This window comes from Nanorana parkeri, unplaced genomic scaffold, assembly GCF_000935625.1.
Source record: "Nanorana parkeri isolate BGI_ZX_2015 unplaced genomic scaffold, ASM93562v1 scaffold70, whole genome shotgun sequence".
Taxonomy (NCBI): domain Eukaryota; kingdom Metazoa; phylum Chordata; class Amphibia; order Anura; family Dicroglossidae; genus Nanorana; species Nanorana parkeri.
The window spans coordinates 638,201-658,641 of record NW_017306338.1 but is presented as its reverse complement, the minus strand read 5'-3'; the positions used below and the strand labels follow the sequence as shown (position 1 = coordinate 658,641).

General features: G+C 39.9%; 1 protein-coding gene across 2 annotated transcripts in view; it reads right to left on the bottom strand.

Moving 5' to 3' along the window:
• Window positions 1-685: 685 nt before the first annotated feature.
• The window catches only part of TFAP2E (transcription factor AP-2 epsilon), a 34,095-nt gene continuing 14,339 nt past the window's right edge, over window positions 686-20,441 (bottom strand). The window contains exons 5-8 of one of the 2 annotated variants that reach the window (XM_018576570.1): window positions 7,099-7,299; window positions 6,283-6,401; window positions 3,171-3,312; window positions 686-1,466 (exon numbers count right to left, since the gene is read on the bottom strand). In XM_018576570.1, the coding sequence (XP_018432072.1) occupies window positions 1,178-1,466; window positions 3,171-3,312; window positions 6,283-6,401; window positions 7,099-7,299 (751 nt within the window). In that variant the 3' untranslated portion in view covers window positions 686-1,177. Of the gene's footprint in view, window positions 1,467-3,170; window positions 3,313-6,282; window positions 6,402-7,098; window positions 7,322-20,441 lie in introns of both variants that reach the window. The other variant, XM_018576568.1, reaches the window with a different exon arrangement.

Below are 20,441 nucleotides of genomic sequence, written 5' to 3'. Positions count from 1 at the left end.
TATGAAAATATGGGCAGATTGGAAGCAGTATGTAGGATAATATATGTAACTTTCCAACCAGTGGGAACATTTGTGTTCGTATTATGTTAATTAAATCTTTATGGGGGGCAGATTGGGAGAAGTAGTCTCTTCTTTTCCTTGAAGATGAATAATGAATACTTTATCCATTAGGCCTAAACTACTGCAGGCAGGAAGATTTTGCCTAAGAAAAGAAGACCTCCCTGATGCTAATAAGGAGACTCCCTGGGATGTGTACTATGTATGTCTTTCCAGGTGCTCACAAGTAAGCACGTACAATACATACATGCTACAGTGTACCATAATTAAACATTTTTACAAGCATAATGACAGCTTTAATGTCTATTCATTGCTGATTAAATTAAGATGGGCTCCTCTAAAGGTAGTTCTCACCCCTGGAGTCTTCAAAACGCTGTTCAGTAACTTAATTAATCAGAGTCTCTCCAGAACCAAAACTACAGTCCAAGTGGACTAAATATTTAAGAATCACAGAACAGAAAGTTAGTATTGCTGTATTGGATCTATGAGCTGGCCCCATGCATATGTCTAACACAGCAAACCTAAAGCATATGTGTTCAGGAACCTCACCATTGCCATTCTACTGCAATTGCAACATTTGCTGCCATTTTGCTAAAAAAAAGGATTTGGTGGAGTTTAAGAGCTCTGATTGACTGTAGATTGTCATAAACTTTTTTCCACTGAATTATTCATATATACAATTTGTTGTTAAATCAAAATATCTCAGTTAAAGTAGAAAATATGCCAACATTTGGTTGTATAGTTGAAGATCAGGCAAAGACATATGATGGAGGTGTGTGCAATAACCGCTTCCTGTGTTACAGAGGACCCATTATTCTTTTGTGATGGAAGTTACGTTATTCTTACATACTCTGCAAGAATGTTGCAACAAGTCTGATATCTGTATAGTAGTCTGTGTTCCTAGCAAACAAATCTGATATGTAATTCACCTTAGTGAGATTCTGTCATCGTCTTCACATCAACCCTCCTCAGTAGGCTTAGAGTTTTTAAATGAAACTCCATACGCTGAAAACATGCAGAATTGTTGGTCTAGGTCCCAGGTGCACCACTGGCCAAACTTGTCATGGCTGTCTAGCAGTCATCTTTTTATTCCAGGCCCCACTGTGGCTGTCACAGTTCTTTATTTCCTATGTTTAATGTCTTTATCTGAAGGTTTAGATTCCCCTGTTGAATGTCCATTCCCTGTGCTGTTCATGAAGATCTTGTCCATGCCTTTAAGTGACTCAAGTAGGTAGTTCTGGAAAGCAGTAAGTGCTGCACATATGGCTGGGACTCCAAAGCCATGTGTGATTAGGCTGAAGTGAGTCAGACAGCTCTGTACACCTGGCTCCAAGATTAGAGATGGACGGCTGTTTCCCAATGGAGAACGGTCTTGAGCCAACAAGTCAGCAAATTCTTTGCAAATCTGCCTGAAAGGTAAAGTTTTGAGTTAGGAAATAGTGTGGTTTCTTTATTCGTTTGCATCCATGACTCTGTACTGTATAACTGCTAGTACTGCCAGGTACTAGGCTGGAGCTTCAATGAAATAAACATGGTGGACCACATTTGTGTACATTATAATTTTTTGTAAGCACAAGGGATGTAAACTGTGTTGGGTGCCAGGTGTAAATAGTGTTAAAGGATGTACCAAGCTATTGTTTATGTAAAGGCTTGGCTGAGTCCGCACAACCCACAGAACCTCACATCAGCCTACAAGTTTAAGCTTGGCTGACATTAAGCAACCCACAGGATGTCAAACGTTTATTGGAGCTGTGTTACTGTAGGTGACCAATAGACATAAACAGCGTTTAGGATGCTTGTATGATTTTATCAAGCCTTTTCTTCATGGATACAGACTCTAGAAACCAATGTTTAACAGAAAAAGGAATCGAATTTTTATGGTAGGTATGCGCTAATCTGCTTTCACAAAGTCAAAACTTGCTCAGGGCTATATATTAATTCCGTTGTCCCCCTAACCCCACATGACGATGCTTGGGTCTTGCAGTTGGCCGCGCCAACAAGTTAGGCACCAAAAAGTTCTACCATGGAAAATGGGGGGGGGGAGGTGGTAAGGGGTTAGATTTTTCGTTAGTGAAAGTACCAGGTTCCTGACAAACTGCAGTGGTGGATAAGGGAAGGCTGAGTAATGTAAGCATTAACTCCTTCTTTGCCAGATTGCTTATAGCTCCCATCCTTTCACTCCACCACTGTTACATTCACCCACAGAAACAAAAAGTAAAGCCTTATGTAAGCTTCAAGTCTCTCTGGTTAGAGCTTTACCCATGCACCCAGCACTGTCACATGGGAGAAAAGGGAGTGGGTCAGATGTTCCCCCATAATCTGAAATACCAGTCATGTCATTCACTTTAGGCAGCAAAATGGAGTAGTGGAGGAAGCAAAGGCAAGGCGGGTACATACAGGAAGTGGGCACATGCTTTTAAATGAATCAGCTACTTAAGCCCGCATGGGCAGATGCACATGTATTCCTGGGTTTCGGTCAGCATTCATCACTAACAAGAATCACTTTCAATTTCCTAAATATCTGTTTACTTTTGTGATATGAAAATAATGGCCAACGTGATGCAGGCAGTTTGCAAAAACCTGCCCCACTGAAATCAGCTGGGATGACCCCACACATAGCATATCGTACTATTATAGGCAGTTACTGAAAAATACAGTATTTTTTTGTACTCTAGAAGAATAGTGCTTACACCATTAGACTTGTGGCGAAAGACTATATAACACTGATGTGCAAAATGCAGAAATCCATACTGATCAATCAGAGTTCAGGTTACTGAACACAGATCAGTGAAAGATATACTCTGATTTGTGTGCTATGACTTACAGCATTTTGCATATTCCTCATCCTCTTATCTAATGAACAAGTATGTTGTTGAATCAGCTGTGTCTACATCCCTGCTTTGGTTCGCTAAATTTGACATTATGTTTAATTCCAACCCGGATATTCAATAAAAATGTGCAGAATGCCTTTCTTAGTGTACTGTTTGAATCATGATGTCATTGTCTTAGTACTAGAACAATTTGCTTACTGCAGGCAGAGATCTGACAGATGCATTTTAAGGGAAACATTCTCCATGATAGTAGAAGAGAAGTGAAGGGCGATTTCTACTTACTTGGTAGCCAGCAGCATATTCTTTCTTGCATGCAGCTCTGCTGGGTCCGAGTGTTGCCGACACAGGTATTCTGCTGCAGCTTTAGCTGGGAATTCCGTCTCACAGGTATAGCCGAAGTCTCGCGCAAGATGCACAGCCTCCCCTAGATTAAAGAATGCCCCAGTTACAATAACATGCCATGTGTTTAGAAAACTTATTAAACTTATATTGCTTTTGGCATAATTAGGCTAAATTCACACTATCCTCCTGCATTTGGATTATATAAACTCAGAAGAAATGATTTGTGTTTAAATGTACTTGTGTTTACATGTGTTTAGACTAATGTATGTAATGTGTAATCTGCCCCTGGACGCACAGAATTCAATTTTCTCTAAACGCAGCTAAACTGAATGCATCTAAATATTGATAAACTCACAGGGAGAATAATAGCATTTTAAAAACATGACATGCGTTTATATGCGTTTAGAAATGTACTGGAGTAATCTTTGAAGTGCGCTTGACAATTTCTTAAATAGAAATGTCCTATAATCGCATGTATGTCACTGCTAGCATGAATGAGGCCTTATACATCACTGCACTCACAGCAAAAATCATTAAAGATTACTAAAACAAATAACAAACAATATACAGTGCTCCTAATAAGTCCATAAATGCGGCAGCTGCATTTTTTTTCGAGCTAACAACATTTTCAGCAAGTACAGAAAACAACTGTTGATCTTGCCAGAAATGCTGTGTCTTTGTCACTACCTGTGAGATAAACTGGAAGCAAAAACAATGTTATATTTATTGTGTTACTGCTAACCCCATAATCCCCATGAATTAGAGATAAACAAAGGCTACATGTTTGAAGTCCTGCCTCTGTGACAACCAGGGCCATGCCAGGGGCGGACCTTTCTCCCCCACCTGCGACAAAGATGGCTGCCACACACACACAGGCAATCAGCTCATTGACATGGAGCCTGTTAAAAATGCAGGCTCGGGGTCACTGAGTAAAAGTCTCTGCTTGGCCAATGCAGCCAGTGTGTAGTGGCTGCCAGTGATGTGCTCAGTGATGCTGAACCTGCACTAATAATAGGCTCTATGTCACTGAGGAGGTTCAGCTCAGGCTCAGCTGCATCTATCTGTGTAACTGACACATTAGTCAGGCAGGGAGCTTAGTAATGCTAAGCCTTTGATTTTTTTTTCAGGCATGGTGTTACTGAGCAGCATTGAGGATGCAGTGACCGGTATGGACACTCCAGCCTTAGTGCCATTCCCCACTGTGCTCCATGAGTGCTGCCTCAATTGGCGGTACAGCCATGGTGACAACTATGACTTCCTCCATAGATACAATGGAGCGTAGCCACTCAGGGACAGAAAGTGTGTTGTTCACAGAATAACTGGGTCTAAATGGAAAAACAAGTGGAAAGGAAAATAAACAAAGGTACCTCATCTAAGGACTAGTAAGCTGCAATTAATTTCATTTTTGTTTTTTGGTTTCGATACACTTTAGGAGCAAGCTGAAACTTTAAAGTGACATTAAACCCTCAGATTTTTTAACATAAAAAATACTGTAATGTGTGCCTTACTGTAATCCATGGTAGTTTCCCTTCTCTTTGCTGCTCTTCCTTTTAAATCTGTATCTGTTCTCATGCTGGGCAGAACTTCTGTTTTGCAGCAGACTGCCTTCTCTCTGGAATGGATACATGGTGTCTGTGTGCAGGTTCACAACCTGAGCCAGCACTACAGGAAGAGGCACTCAGCTGCAAAGGGATGTTCTCCCCCAGCATGAGAAGACATGAGGATTTAAAAGGAAGAGCAGCAAAGAGAAGGGAAACTACCATGGATTACAGTAAGGCACACATTATAGTATTGGTTTATGTTAAAAAATCTGAGGGTTTAATGTCACTTTAAGTGCTTTATGATACAGCAAGCTATTCATGTACAGATAACAGAGCAAATAAATAGTCATGTTGAGGTGATTCTGGATTTTTTTTAACTGACACATATTGGAAACATTAAAACAGCAGTATTCACTACTGACACATTCACAATTACCCATAAAGTACATGGCAAAGCAGCAGATGTATATAAATCCCCAGTCCTGCCAGATTGTAAATACACACCTTTCCTTCACCTATTTTTGTCCACCAGGAGCGAGAGAGAATTAGCCCTGTGAAAGCTCCAAAAATGTAGGACTCTCCCGGCCCCATGTGACAGTTCTGGGTGCCTGAACAGCCATTTGCTCAGCACCAGTATTGTCTTTTGAAGGTAGTAAGGAGGAGTGAGTCATAGGGGGTGATTTACTAACCTAAACACACACACACACCAGGTGTGTGTGATTTTCACACAGCAAAACGTATTTATCAACCAAAAAGTCTCTAAAAGCATATTTCCACTAATGCCATATATGGAAAAATCATGCACATGATGCATATATAATGCTGCTTCACAGTTTAGACAAAAATGGTTAGCTCATGCATTTACATTCCTGCATTCATCAACGCAAGCAACATAACATAGAGCTAATTTACACCACATTACCTTGCAATTCATTGCAGGGCTTTGCACAACACACCTGCTGGGTGTGTACACACTACAAAGGTGTTTCGATTCCTCCCATAGATCATGCTGGGAGGGAACACACTACAGAGGTGTATACACGTTCGTGGTGTGTTTAAAAGGTTAGTAAATCAACCCCATATACTCAACCCATACTCAACCCACCCCTGCTTCCCCCATACCCAGAAGTACCAGATATTTTTTTCACTCCGCAGTGGGAGAGCGAAGGGAACTATAGGCTGCTGGCAGGGTCACCATTAACATGAGCTTGTTGTTTTGCCCTGTATAGACAAAGCACAGGTTCGCTTTATATCAAAGAGGAAGGTGTAAATTGCAATAACTCTACGACAGCCAATAAGCAATCATGTTTGATTATTAAGGCTGCTCTAAGTTGAAAATAGGTGAAAACATAGTGGTTACTGGAATATCAGAGCCCTTCACAACCAAGCTACACACGTACAGTATATGTTATGGGAGCAATGTTTTCTATACAAATGAATAAGGCCCTAAGTGTGTTACATTTGGGTTCCTTCACTACACTAAAATAAAGAAAATACTTTGTATTTCTTACCCTCTACTAGAGATGTTAACAGAGTAACATTGGCAGCTTTACGTCTACCGGCAGGCAAATTCAAACCAATTTTTTCCAACCTTTCTCGAAGACAACGACCACCATTTTTTGATTTTGCCCTGAAAGAAAAATATACTTGTTAGAAAAATCCAAGAAGTCCCATTCAAAACTGAGGTTACACCAGGGGTAGGCAATCTTGGAACTCCAATGAGGCATTTTAAGACTCTGACAGCCACAAGCAGACGGCAAGAGGCAGAAGCATGTTGGAATTTGTATTTTCACCACAGTTGGGGTGCTGACGTTGCCTACCTGTGGTTACGCTAGCTATTGAAATCCAATTGCTTTACTGCTACCGTTAAAGAATAACTATACTTTGAATGAGATCAATGCCCCTGCTCACCCCCATCATCAACTGCATATGCCTCAACACAGACTTCAGATCAACACATTATCATCTTCCAAATGCCATGGCTGTTCAGCACCAGGTGGCATCTCAGCTTTTCTGAGGAAGGTTGGCCAACAGTAATGCTCTTCTATCCTTTCTGACATACAGTATAAAAGAGAGGCCAGGAAGAAAATGACCTGGCAGTCACCCTTAGTCAGCTGTCCAACATACCGCCAATAGGCAACAGAGTTTAAAAGAGGCTGAGTTACGTTTGATTTTGCCTAAAGCATAATTATCCTTTGACACACAAACATAGGAAGTTTTTCAATCACAGACAACAAGTTAGTATTAAAATATTCATTTTCTTCCTTTCAGTTTTTGGATTTTAGCTACATTGGCATAAATCTAAAAATAAAATATTTTTTACTGACCTTCGTAAAACTCCTCCAAGCAGGGATGCGTTGAGACACTCAGGGGGTGACAACCGTCTTTGGACCTCTCCCACCGTCACTTTATACTTAGATGTGGAACTGAGTAGGGACAGGCGCCCAGGGACAGAACAGAAAACTTCGTTTGGATTTGTCACGCCACCTATGAGGCTTTCTTTATTGAGAGTTAGGGAAGACATCATGCTGCCATTGTTCTTGGATGGAACTATTAAGTGAGAAGACAAAGATCATCATTGGAAAGGAGATAATAATAGTGTACTAAAGGAAATGCTATATGTCTGATAACCCTTTCTTAAAACTCAACACTGATTATCTCTTTATCTTATAGTAATGCACACTATAAGCCTGAATGATAAAACTGGAGCAGGGGAAAGGAAAGGGGAGGTGAGGCCTACAGCAATCAGTTATAATCCAGCAGTAATTATTTAGTACCGCTGATTAGTTAATTAGTAGATAAGGGTAACTAACATTACTAAAGCAGGTCATACACAGCCCAATTTGTATAGCAATGTATCCTATCTGAATATTAAGATCAATAATAAGCCAGTGTAAAAGTTACAAAACAAGCCATTAAGATCACTTAGGTGCAATGAATGTTTGAAGTTCGACTGACTTTAGCCCAAATTTAGTTTTTTGTTTTTTTTATAACTTCAGCTAGAGTAAGGAAAAGTTGGGATGACTGTTAGGTTCTAAATGAGGTCTGTATGCCCTTTACAAGATTTTTCTCCCAGATTTAAAATGCTCTGTCCCTATACAGAAGATCTTTCTCTTCCTGTTCTGTCTGATACCTGCTACCTGCACAGGAAATTAAGGGAAATTTCCTTAATGAGGACACAGACAGCAATAAGGGGAATTTATCAAAAGTGAAGCAGACAGAATGTGGAGCAGTTGCCCAATTCAGCTTCTCTCTTTTATTTTCAAACTGCCATTACCAATTGCTCCCAATTCTCTCTGCTCCAGTTTTAATAAATTCCCCCCAATATTTTTTTTAAAGCTTTTATCCTTTTTTATAATCTGAAAATGAAAGAGTTTTTCTTTATACATTTTACAAAGTGGATCCATCATAAACAACAGTTCACAAGCTGTATAGAACTCTCAACATTACTTTTTGCTTGGACTCTACAGGCAATTATTTACAATGTTAAAACCCAAAGTAAATGTGGAAGACATAATAATAATTTAAACAGATACAGACATTAATTTATCTTTTTTTTTCCTTCCACATGTTCATGACATACAGCAAAAGTGACAGTTACAGAGGTTGGAAAAAGCTTTCATACTGCCAGGAGTGTTGGAACATCTGCAGAATTAGTGTAGTTTTTCTTTTAATAAGATTTAAAATATGGGAATAAAAGCTGACCTTTATAAGTGTACCCCTGGCAGTATTATCGTTAAGATTTATTGCACACCATTTTGCATTACATTGTATTTGACTATAATATGCAACCCAAAACTCCTCCCAGAACAGAAATGATCCTAGTGACAATTATTTACTATGTCCTTTTTGTCACCCCCTGCTTTGCATATCAGGATCATTATGTGTTACAAATGACTCAAATAGTTCTGGCTCCTAAGGCAAGGATACAGTAGCAGAAAGCTGGACGCTGATCAAAACCCTTGGATCCTGGAATACAGAGCAATTAGCAAGTAGCTTTGCTAATTAGCACTTTCTACTGGAAATACAAACAGTAAATTTACTAACAGGCACATATCGTACGTGTATGAGGTAAGTCCATTTAGAGGTAAGAATGTGTCTTGCCTCTTGAGTCTTAGGGAAAAGTTTGTTATGTCTCATAGTCTGTAAATGAAAGGATGTTCAATAGCAAACATTTAGTACCTAATCAGTAAGTGTGCACCCATAGCAGCCCCAAGGACTTACAGGGTTATTCACTAAAGGGTGAAGGGTTTGGAGAAGGCAGGAGAAGTGAACAATCTAGGAAAAATTCTCCAATTCAGCTCACTTTCCAGTTCAGCTATGTTGTTCTAGATTGTTCACTTCTCCTGCCTTCTCCAAATTCTTCACCCTTTTGTGAATAACCCTGTTAGTTTCAACTCTAATATTGATTTTTAAAGAACATCTAGCAAACCTTTTCATTTTGTTGTAAAAAATCAAACAGACAATGTTTGTGGAAAGAGATTGTCCCACCCTCCCTCCCTCCCGTAATTTTGCTTTATAGGTTAGAATTTGACTAGGTCTTTGTTTTTTGGGGGTATTGCAGTGGGAGGGGTGTGAATGGGTATAGTTGAATACCCAATTACCCACTGAATAAACAACACAAATATGTCACAGTCCTTGTACCCACAAATATGCTTTCATTACTGTGCCACATGTGAGAGCCACACAGAGACATAAAAACCTCAGCGCAATTATTTAAAAAAAATGAAACTCTACCATTACGTATGCTTTTCTGCACATAGAATGTAGACAGAGAGATAACACTTTTTCAGAGCCTACGTTAAAGAAGAACTTAATAATATAGTTGGGGACTACTTAGCAACCGGCAACTGTTAAGACCGTGAAAATTAGTCAGCAGCATATACTGTACAATAAATCATAAAGAGTGCAGGGGTCAGGGATGTGTCGTGCACAGAGCACAGGAAAGAGGAGTACAAAAGCACAAAGTGTGGGGGGTCAGGAGAATTTATAGCACACAGTGCATGGGTTAGAAATATGTAATGCACAGAGTGCAGGGGTCAGGAGTACAAAATGTACAAAGTGAAAGGGCAAGGAGTACAAAATGCACAAAGTGAAGGGGTCAGGAGTATGTAACAGAGAACGGGGGTCAGGCATAAGTAAAGAACAAGAGCCAAGAGTAAGTAACACATAAAATGCAGGGGGTCAAGAGTAAGTAACCCATAAAGTGTCGGGGCGAGAGTAACACTCAAAGCACAGAGATCAAGAGTAACACACAAAGCACAGAGATCATGAGTAACACAGAAAGTGTAGGGGTCAAGAGTAAGTAATGCACAGAGCCTGGGGGGTCAAGAGTACCGTATGCATCACACAAACTGCATGTCAAACTAAGTAACACACGAAGTTTAGGAGTCAAAAATAGGTAACATACAGTGCAAATGGGAGAAAGATAAGTAACACACAGCGCAGGAACCAGAGAAATTCCATCCCCCTGCCCAAAATGTACTCACCTTGGCACTGCTTTGTGTATATTGGTGGGTGCTCCGGTTCCTGACACCGCAACCTATTGCATTTTATTTTTATTTGTGTGCTTTGGCAGCTGTTGGACTCTGTCTTGCCTGCCAGCCTATCCCCTACCTGTCAGACCTGTAGCACAGAGCCAAGATGAAGTTTCAAAGCACTTCCCTCAATTCTGTGTTATAGATCTGACTGGCAATGAGCGTTAGTGATGCCCATGCTAACACACATAGTACCACACTAACACACAAAAGACATGCACCTGTTACTGTTCATTGGGTTGAGGTACATTCCTCTCTGTGGCCAATAACTTCTGCACTAAATGGCCACTATCAATTTCAAGTGTGGGAGGCTGAGATCAGTGCCAGGTGTCGGCGGGCAGCATGTCAAATGTAGCACAGAATCAAGGAGGAGTTTCAGAGCAGTTCCCTCGGCTCTGTGCTACAAGTCTCACAGGCAGCAGATTGGGACAGCAGCTGGCAGCTTGCCAAGCACATAAAATAAAGAAAATAAATGCGGGAGTTTGTGGTGTATGGACCTGGGCCACTCACCACCAGATACAGGGCACGTGCCCCTAGCGACAAACATGCTAATACAGGTCTAACGTTATTCAGAACCATCAGAATTCACTCTGCTGAAGTCAGACCAGTAAGATATATTCCGATTGGTTGGTGCTACTGCTTTTAAAAATAGGAGCTCATTGCTGAATAATATTGTGTGTTTCCTTGCAGTTCAAAGTTATCAAACAGATCCGTCTCTGTAAAACCGGTGTGAACAGTGTCATTTTACAGTTTATAAGTCCGATATTATCAGCACCCAAAGATAGGCCCATGGAGATATATCCATTGTCATGCAGGGAGTTTACATAGTTTTCTAGGCATATAATTAAAGATGAGGTCTGCAGAGACCCAATAAAGGTCCCCTAAGGATGATCATGGCAGATCATTGAAGCAGACCTTATGTTTACCAGAAACAATTGCATCAATCTGAACTCCCTTTCCTTCTGGCAATCCTCCTCTCTCGCTTGATTCTTCATTGCATGTGTGAGACTGCAGACCATAAAAGAAATCTGTCTCTTGCCCATGCAACAAATGGTGCAACTTGCGACAGATTCATATACAGTATATCGTTAAGGTAGATTTTTGTTGTACACACTAGTAGATTTTCAAATGAATTTTAGTATGAAAAAGTCTCATCAGAACATTGGATATTGCCATTGGAAACCTGTAGCATATCACTTGAAATCTCAAAATTTGTTTTTGAAGTTTAACATTAGATTTTGGAATAAAATCCACATTCACTGTTAGAATTTTCTTCCTTCAAGACAAACTTTCCAACCTACTAATTTTTACTATTTGTTTTCATCACTACAGTTGAAATCGGTCATCGATTTAACACCATTAACTATTAGAAAATTGGACATTTGTTGGGAACTGAATTTTACCGGTGTCTAGCCAACTTAAGACAAGATGGATTGAGATATTTTATGCTTTATGCATTAGCTGAATCACATGGCTGCCTTGTAAAAAGACGTTTCAGTTTGATTGTACTTAAGCATGCAGCTATGTATACCGGTATTTACTAAGCGTGTAAAGTTGGAGTCCCATCTGTCAAATTACTACTCTATCACTGCCATGAACCCACATACTAGCATACAACAGAACCAGCAGGTGTCATAGTGTTTCTTGCTGTGAGTATCCTCAGACAGGTGAGCGGAGATGATGCAAGAACAATACGAGAATGGATAAGCCAGCAATGTAATTGTGTCTAACAATTATAGAGGTTGCAACATACGCACCATGAGATCTTAAATACCGGGTAAGAGGCATGAAAAACACTTTCCTAGAATGCAGGCAAGTGTAGTTTACACTGTTACTAACACACATTTAGCTCCTGTGTTTGATGTGTCTAAATGTGGTAAATATGTTGCTCAATTCATACTGACAGCAGTATTTACTGCAACACAAAGATGGGACTGTTATGTTTTTAGACGCTAAATATAATATATTTCTAATAATGCCCATCTTAACTGTTTTTTTTTTTACCCTCGCTCTATTTTTCTGAAGGAGCTCTAATCCTTTGTGAGCTGCAACAAAGCTTTAAAATGATACGTGAGGAAGAATAAGTCCCCTTTCACACCGGCATTCCGATCAGGCACGTCTGTCAGTTTTTCAGGCAAATCTGATTAGAAGCCCAATGTTAGTCTATGGGCAGGCGGATCTAAAGGGACGTGTGTCCGTTTACATCCGACTACTTCTGGCTCTGTCCAGGTTCAGAGTTCCATTTTGGCAGACCTGATCGTGAGGGATCGGGGGTAATTTGATGTAAATGGACACGTGTCCACTTATATCCAACTTCCCATAGACCAACATGGGTCTGGTGATATAAGTTTTTTCTTCCATCACAAAAAAAAAAATGGACAGACACAGATGCTGCAGTACTGACATCCAATCTGTACTGGTCTGATCAGCCGGGAATCCGTGCATGGATCCTTTGCTGATCAGAACTCACAGGCTCCCATGTGAAAGGGGCCTAATCTGTATGTTTTTCTAAATACATCGGCACAATGTTTTTTTGTTGTTGTTGTTTCTTGTTTTCTAAGTGTTAATAAATATCTTTTAATCCTGCCAGTACCTGCTTCTTCCTGTGAAGAAGTGACAAAGATAACCATAGCCTCCTAATTCTGAGGTAGTGTTGTCATCCCACCATGCTAGCTCCTGTATTAGTTCAGAAAAAAATATTTTTCTCAAATAAACAAAATTGAGCAGGTTTTTATTCTGAAAACTCCATTCATCTATCATTCATTCTGAAATTGAATGTTAAAATCAAACAAAATTTCAAACCACATTCTACAAGTCTCTGATGGCATTATCTAATGTTTCGAAGGGATTTTTCCATATAAGCAATCTTATGAAAATCTATTTTTTCAAGTAAGTTTAGATTGCATTATTAAAAACAACTATAGTATGTATTCCTATTACAATGCTCATGTATACAGTATGTTCTTTATATGCGGTCTTATACATCATGTAGTGTTGTGATGTAATTATGAAACCTGCTGTACACATAATCTTGTATATGAATAAATAAAGAAGTAAAAAAAAAAAAACTCATCAGTTCTTGAGTGATTTTGAAGGAATTGTATCATACACCTCAACCAATCAGATTTTCCCTTTCATATGTCATGGACCAGTTCTTTCATACACGAGAATGAAGGTGCTTAGGGGAGCTGTGTTTTCTGAACTCATAAGAGCTGTTCTATACTGGCACGGAGTGAGGATTATTTAGTGTGAAAGGGTGCCCTCCGTCATTATGCACTGTACGTGTCATGCTGCATTATTTTCAGTTCACCATGGTCTGTGAATGGTAGGAGGCCGGCACCATACATCAGGTGCTGTGTGCATTGCTTTAATTGATATATCTTCTTCCCAGGAGTTTGTGCCATGTGAGAAATAACTCCCTCTCCCTCTGTTCTGCCATTGACATTGCTACATCTGTCAGGGCTGGGGCTCCGATTAACAAGAGCCACCAGGGACAGGAAGAGAACTGACTATTAGATGAAGTGATATCCTCTGATATAATACAGAAAAAATATGAACGGGAGGAACAAACAGTTGTAGATTTCATATATTTTAATAATGAAATATCTCTGGTCATATACTGTAAATGCTACAGTAATGTACCAGTTGGGATCTAACCTATAGGAACCAATGACATTTAAAATAACACTAAGCTCAAGAATTAAATCTTAAAAATGCATTCAAGTACCATAACTATTAACAAAAATGTATCTTATTTGTGTATCACTCGGCTGTGGATCCTCAAATCATTTCTGAATTGGTGGTGACACTGTCCTTCCTTCTGGAGGGTGGCTACTTTTTTTCCCCATGGTCCCCGTGTGTGTTGTAAAGTATCCACCGCTCCAAACTTACTCTTATGATGGACTACAATCTCAATACAAATTAGTAATCTAAACATGAGATTGTAGTCCATCACAGGAGTGAGGTTGCAGCGGTGGCTACTATACAACACACACAGGAACCATGGGGAACAAAAGTAGCCACCCTCTAGAAGAGAGGACAGTGTCAGCACCAATTCAGAGATGATTTGAGGGTCTACAGCCGAGTGATACACAAATAAGATACATTTTTGTTTATAGTTCAGGTACTTGAATGCATTTTTAAGATTTAACTCCTGATTTCAGTGTCACTTTAAGATAACTATAGTCAGAACACCAAGGGCCCATTCACATGGGGCATTCTGGGATTTTGGCGGCACAAGCCTATGGATTCTTGTGGCAGGAATGCCAGATGTGCCCGTTCATATATGGACGCTGTACCTATTGACGTTAATGACAGGCTGACAGTGGCCGCATATGTCAGCAGCATTCCACATGTAATCATACACGGTGTGATTACATCTGGTTCGAGATAGATGATTGTCCCTGGATGCACCATAGATGTATCCCTGCCGCAGGAATCCCAGAACACACATAGAAGCCCGTGTAAATGTAGCCTTAGGGGCTCTTGTATAAACCTTCCATCCAGTGTAAAGCTAGGCGACTCCCGTTTGCATGATATTACTGCTACCAGATGGCACCGAGGAGCATAGGAAATTCTTGGCTCCATCTAGTGGTGGTAATGCAGTGTGAACAGCATTAACACAGCTTCACACTGACTTGAGGGTTTATACATGAGCTCCTTGGGGCTAGCATACCTGTTGCAATCTAACTGTACAATCAACTATACATTTACCAAAACTATGTCACATGAGGACCTACCTAATCTTTCCAATCAATCTGTATCCAATCAGGCAGGCTCTTGCACTACATAGTTGTTGGAGAATTAAAGGAGATTTTTACAATCCGATTAGAATGTGTGTGGTGAGCTTTAGAGATACTAGCTGGCTCGTTGCTATGGGGTCCTGCACTTTGGCATCAGTTATTGCCGTGTGCACAGCTATACTGAATGATAGCAGATGGGATGGCAGACATTGATTGTGCTTTTTTCATGGATTCCCACAGAAATATATTCTCATGTGTTTGATCATAAATAAATAGTACAGGGTTTTCTCAATATTGTACAGTACTAGGCTATAATGTAGTGATGCGCAGCCTAATGGCTCATAAGGATGGGTCATTCTCTTGTTTTTGATAATGGCTTGTCTCTATTAGCGATACAATAAACTTTTTCTTTGTCTGGGATAAACAAATATTATCTAAATACAAGAGTCATATGGACCTTGATTTGCTCCAGATCTGTGCAGTAATCCAGTATGAAATGTTGCCTCTGTAGTGGAGTTTCCTGTATTAAGACCAGTCACTGCTGTTCTCTCTCTTTACAGAGTGACTGGTCATGTATCCGCCCCCTCCTGTAGTTTTCTGCAAACAGCCTGTAGTGGGTGGGGCCTGCTGGGTCCCTCCCACAACTCTGCTCTCTGTACAGGCTATATACAGCACAGTGATGATGTCTCTATAATATCTGGGTTTGTAAAGGCATTTGGTACACACAAAGTGGATATATATCTTTTGTGTCTGTTAGATGGAAATTTGGATTGACCGGAGTTCAGCTTTAATGTGTAGCGAATTAGTTTTATTTAGAAGAAAAAAAATGACTTCTTCGTAAATGTAGTGCCTTTAATATTAATTGGTTTGTGATACTAGTGCCGACACTGAAAGAACCAGGCCAGGTCAGGGGAGTGCCAAATAAAGTCCCAGAACAGATGCAAGAGCTGGAGAGTTCTCAATAGGATTGGTTGTGTCCAAAAGAAAATGCAAAACAATGCAAAGCAGTTCAAATGCAGCCTAAGAACAATTATCCATGCCACAATATAAAAGTATATTGAAATCTGCAGACCTCCGAGTAAAGTACAAGCAGAAAACAAAGTCCATCTATATGATCCCTATTACATTTTGGGCATCTTTTATATAGCCATCACCCCCCCCCCCCACATAGCCCCACATCTATTAAAATGTGACATGATGTTGGTTGGGCCCCATTGACATGGTTGTCTAGGGTCATACACCACCCAGATCAGCGTATTTCTGAGCCTCGTACATCCAGGTGTTTACGCTGCACACGCTCAGTTTGTACAAATCTGTATGCACTTTCCCATGTGAACATTTACATCACTAGGTGAGCCTTCTCTATTCCTTTAGTACAGGGGTGGCAAACCTCGACCCTCCAGCTGTTGTGGAACTTCAATTTCCATGATGCATTACAAAACCTTGACAGCCACAGGCATGACTTCCAGAGGCAGAGACATAATGGGAATTGTAGTTTCACCACAGCTGCATAGACTTTACTGTTATACAACAGGCTACTACTAGAACGTATTCAGCTCTAGAAAGCTCTGCCAACCTTTAGGGCTTGTTCACACCAATTGTGGTGCGTTCCAGAGCGGTAGCTGCTGGAACGCACCACAATCGCTCACAAAACTTCCCCCTGCGTTCTGGGGCGGGAGGGGGCGTAGTGGTGCATTGAAGTCAATGGCACCTTCCACTGCAAACGCAAAAAATAGAGCATGCAGCATATATAGTTTTATAGTTTATATAGTTTTTGAGTTAGAGTGTAAAGCAGTAGTAGTTGTACTCAAAATAATAATGTGATTCAATAGAGCTCACATGTTTCTTGTTGGTCCATGTAAAGTGTGAATTGTAAACATCACTTCACCTTAATACATTTACTCCACTGAAAGTCAACTACCGGTATATATAGCAATATATTACAGTATTGTGATTATTCATGATTTATATAGAGCCAACAGTTACAATCCAATTCAAGAGAAGATCTCTCTCATCACGACTACAAGTTTATATTATGAGATCTCTGTATTTTTAAGGGTCTGATCTAGTAAGTGACAGTGATAGGAATGCTCAGAAAGCAGTTTTTCATCTTGACTAGAGATACAATCTGAGGATTTCCTCTCCTTTTTAGAAGGACCCCATCATTCAGGGCCTTAGATAAGTCCGAGCTAAAATAGGTACATAAGTCAAGCCAGATAGAGAACATTCTCTAAGCTTTGTATATGTTTGGGAGACTTTGTGCTTCCTTTATAAAGTGTTTAATTGGTTTATGGATCTGGAAGCAATTATCAGGAGCAAAGAAAGCCCTTTTAAGCACTGGGACAGACTAAGGAAACTTTGATAAAGTCTGAATTACAACACAGTATGACAAAAGCTTATCTGTCTGTACACACATATCTAGTAAATCCACATGGATCTGTTTTTAACTTTGCATACGCAGCATTACTGAACACATTTTCACATGCAAGGTACATTTTTTTGAATATATCTGTCTTGTCTTTATGTTTTGGAGAATGTTCTATTTGTTCTACTTTGTATTTGAAAAAATTTAAATAAAGAATGCAAAAAAATATTAAATGCTCCACACAAAAATATTGTAGCAACTGGTATTGTAGGTACTCAATGGGCTTTAGTAGGTGAACAAGGTAAAAGGGAACAAGAATTATAGATAACATATGCATGACTAGGTATTTTAAAGTGTATGTTCGCTTTACTAAGGGAGCAGCTACATGTGAAATTTTAATCACTTGTTATCATGAGATTTAAAAAAAAAAATTTCAATTTAGATACAAATTGAAAAACAAAAATGTACTATATTCCAGCTTTCCATTCCTAGGATGAGGTGGCTGCATTAGTTTCCTTTTCCCCCCTTATTTTCACCTGATGAACCTGGAAATAACACACCTCATGTCCCTTTATGTCTACACTATTGTATTTATAAGGGCAGCCATGGTTGTCACCCAGGCTGGACTACAAGCATGTCTGCCTTTGTTCCTCTCCACTACAAATTGGATTTGTAGTTTACACACTAAAGAAACTGGAGCAGACAGAATCTGGAGCAGTTGCCCATAGTAACCAATTTGCTTCTCTCTTCAGTTTGTTCAGTTAAGCTTTGAAATGAAAGAGAGAAGCTGATTGGTTGCAGTGCACAGCTGCTCCAGATTTTGTCGGCTCCCGTTTTGATAAATTCCCTCTAATGCTTCTTCTGCTTTCTTCTCAGCTCACAGGAAGTGGCAATGACAATGCATTCGTGGTAACATCAACAGGTATTCTTTGTTGTTGCTGAAAATATTCTCAAGCTGGGTACACACAGTTATATTTATTTTCATTCAGTCTGCAATTGCCCCATCCAAACTTACAGAGTGGAAAATGTATCTCCCATGTGATTTAAACTGATTGGCTGCAAGTACTGTTCAGCCAATGATTTTTCAACATATACCTTTGGCAAACGTTGCTCTATTGATCAGCTTCTGTTGAGGGGATTGGGTCACCCACGGATCGACTTTTGCTCCATGTGTACCCAGCTTCAGCACATCAAAGAACTGGTAAGCTGTAATATATAACATTTTTGTTTTTAGGTTTAGATTTGTAACCCCTTGTTAGCAAATGCTTCATTTGCAATACTCTGGGGCTTAATTACTAAAGAGCTAGAGAAGGGTTACTTAGCTGAGTGAAGAAGAGGAAGCTGTGTTCACATCAATCGTCCAATCACACTCAATCTAAAATCCTGGTTTTTTTTTTCTTTTTTTGCCTTGTGCATGATTGGGTATTTAAAGTGAACACATCATTATTTTATTCGTTAAGAGAAGTAAACCCTTAATACTTCTTCAGTAGACAACCCTACTGATTTCATCCAAGGCAATGGTCAACAAGGGCATACTTCCTACATTTCTGAGATGAGAAAGAGCACCATATATTCAGGCAATGGACAAACCCCTGCCACACCCCCAGTTATGTGGACCATTAAGAATTTATATAGCAAAAGATTGATTAAAACACACAATAGTTTTTTTCACCATTATGTTTCCTTCATACCAGCAAGCATGATTCTTAGGAGATGAGAAAAAAATAACACTTTGGTGCAGAATAATACATTGGTAGTTAAATATAATCTTTTCATAGATATATGTACAATAGACAAGAAAGAGCGACAGCTGAGGAGGAAAGAGAGATAGGGGGATTTGCTTCTAAAAAGAGGGACATTCCCTCCAAATGAGGGACAATTGGGAGGTATAAAGAAAGGGCCAGTTCTCATGCTCTTTCACATAAACAGACATCTCAAGCCTCCCGCTATTAGATAGCAGCTCCCAGACACCCAGGAGAGAAACATTTTCTCCCGGAAAGGTTTATTCTCCTGGATCTACCAGAGTAAACCGTTCCGTGCTGTCTGTTTTTTGTTTTTTTTCTTACATCGGGGTCACCGGCCGACATCAGTCAGTAAAAAGAAAAGCTGTCAGCAAAATTTAAAAAAAACAGCAGATAGTAAAGGAAGCATTAGCTTCTTTGCTATCTGCCATAATTTCAGGGGGTGCTCCCTTCCTTGTTGTTGCACCCCGTGGGGGTTTAACAGAGGTCACTTCCCTGAAATGAGAAGGGCCCATCTGCGTGTCGCACATGCACACCCTTCTCTATCTTTTCCTCTTTGACCACATGCTCACACCTTCTCTGTAGCTTTAACATCAGCAAACATTACTGAAACAGCTGCAGACAGATCTATAGAAATACAAAATAAAACTGCCATTGTAATGTTGTAGAAACAACGGTGAAATAGAAGATTTAATTCCCTGACTTTATGTTGGAAATATTTGAACACAGTCAGTACAACACAACTGTGGCACAGGGAACCCATAAACATTTGTGGTTCATACTTCCCGAGCCAAGAACAATTTTCAAATTACTTTTGGCCCAAACTACCAAATGTAGGCCTGCATATTTCCTGACATCATTTTGGCGCAAACGTTTACAATATTTGGGTTGCACTTGTTACGTAAGTTTTTTTAAGTCCGAGATTTTATGTCATTAGAGCTGTTCTGGAGTCTTATATCGTCTTTAGTGAGAATCATCTGCAGTAGGTATGATGGCTGTATTGCTGACATTTGGGGAAACAAGGGTTAAGAGGCTGAAGGAACCAGCCATTTTGCTAGCATCCTCTAATCAGCTTTCTGGAAGTCCTTAGTTGTGACATTGTTAGTGGTTTATGAGGCAGTAAATGCAGAGGAACAGAAAGGAGGATTTGGGGATATGAGACTGGTCTCCCATAATTAGTTTTAATAGAAAAATCCGGGACCTTGTGAGAGGCCGGAGGTTTGATCATGAGGCTGGACAGGAAATTGAAGCAGACAGTACAGATTGGAAAAGTATTCCCTACAA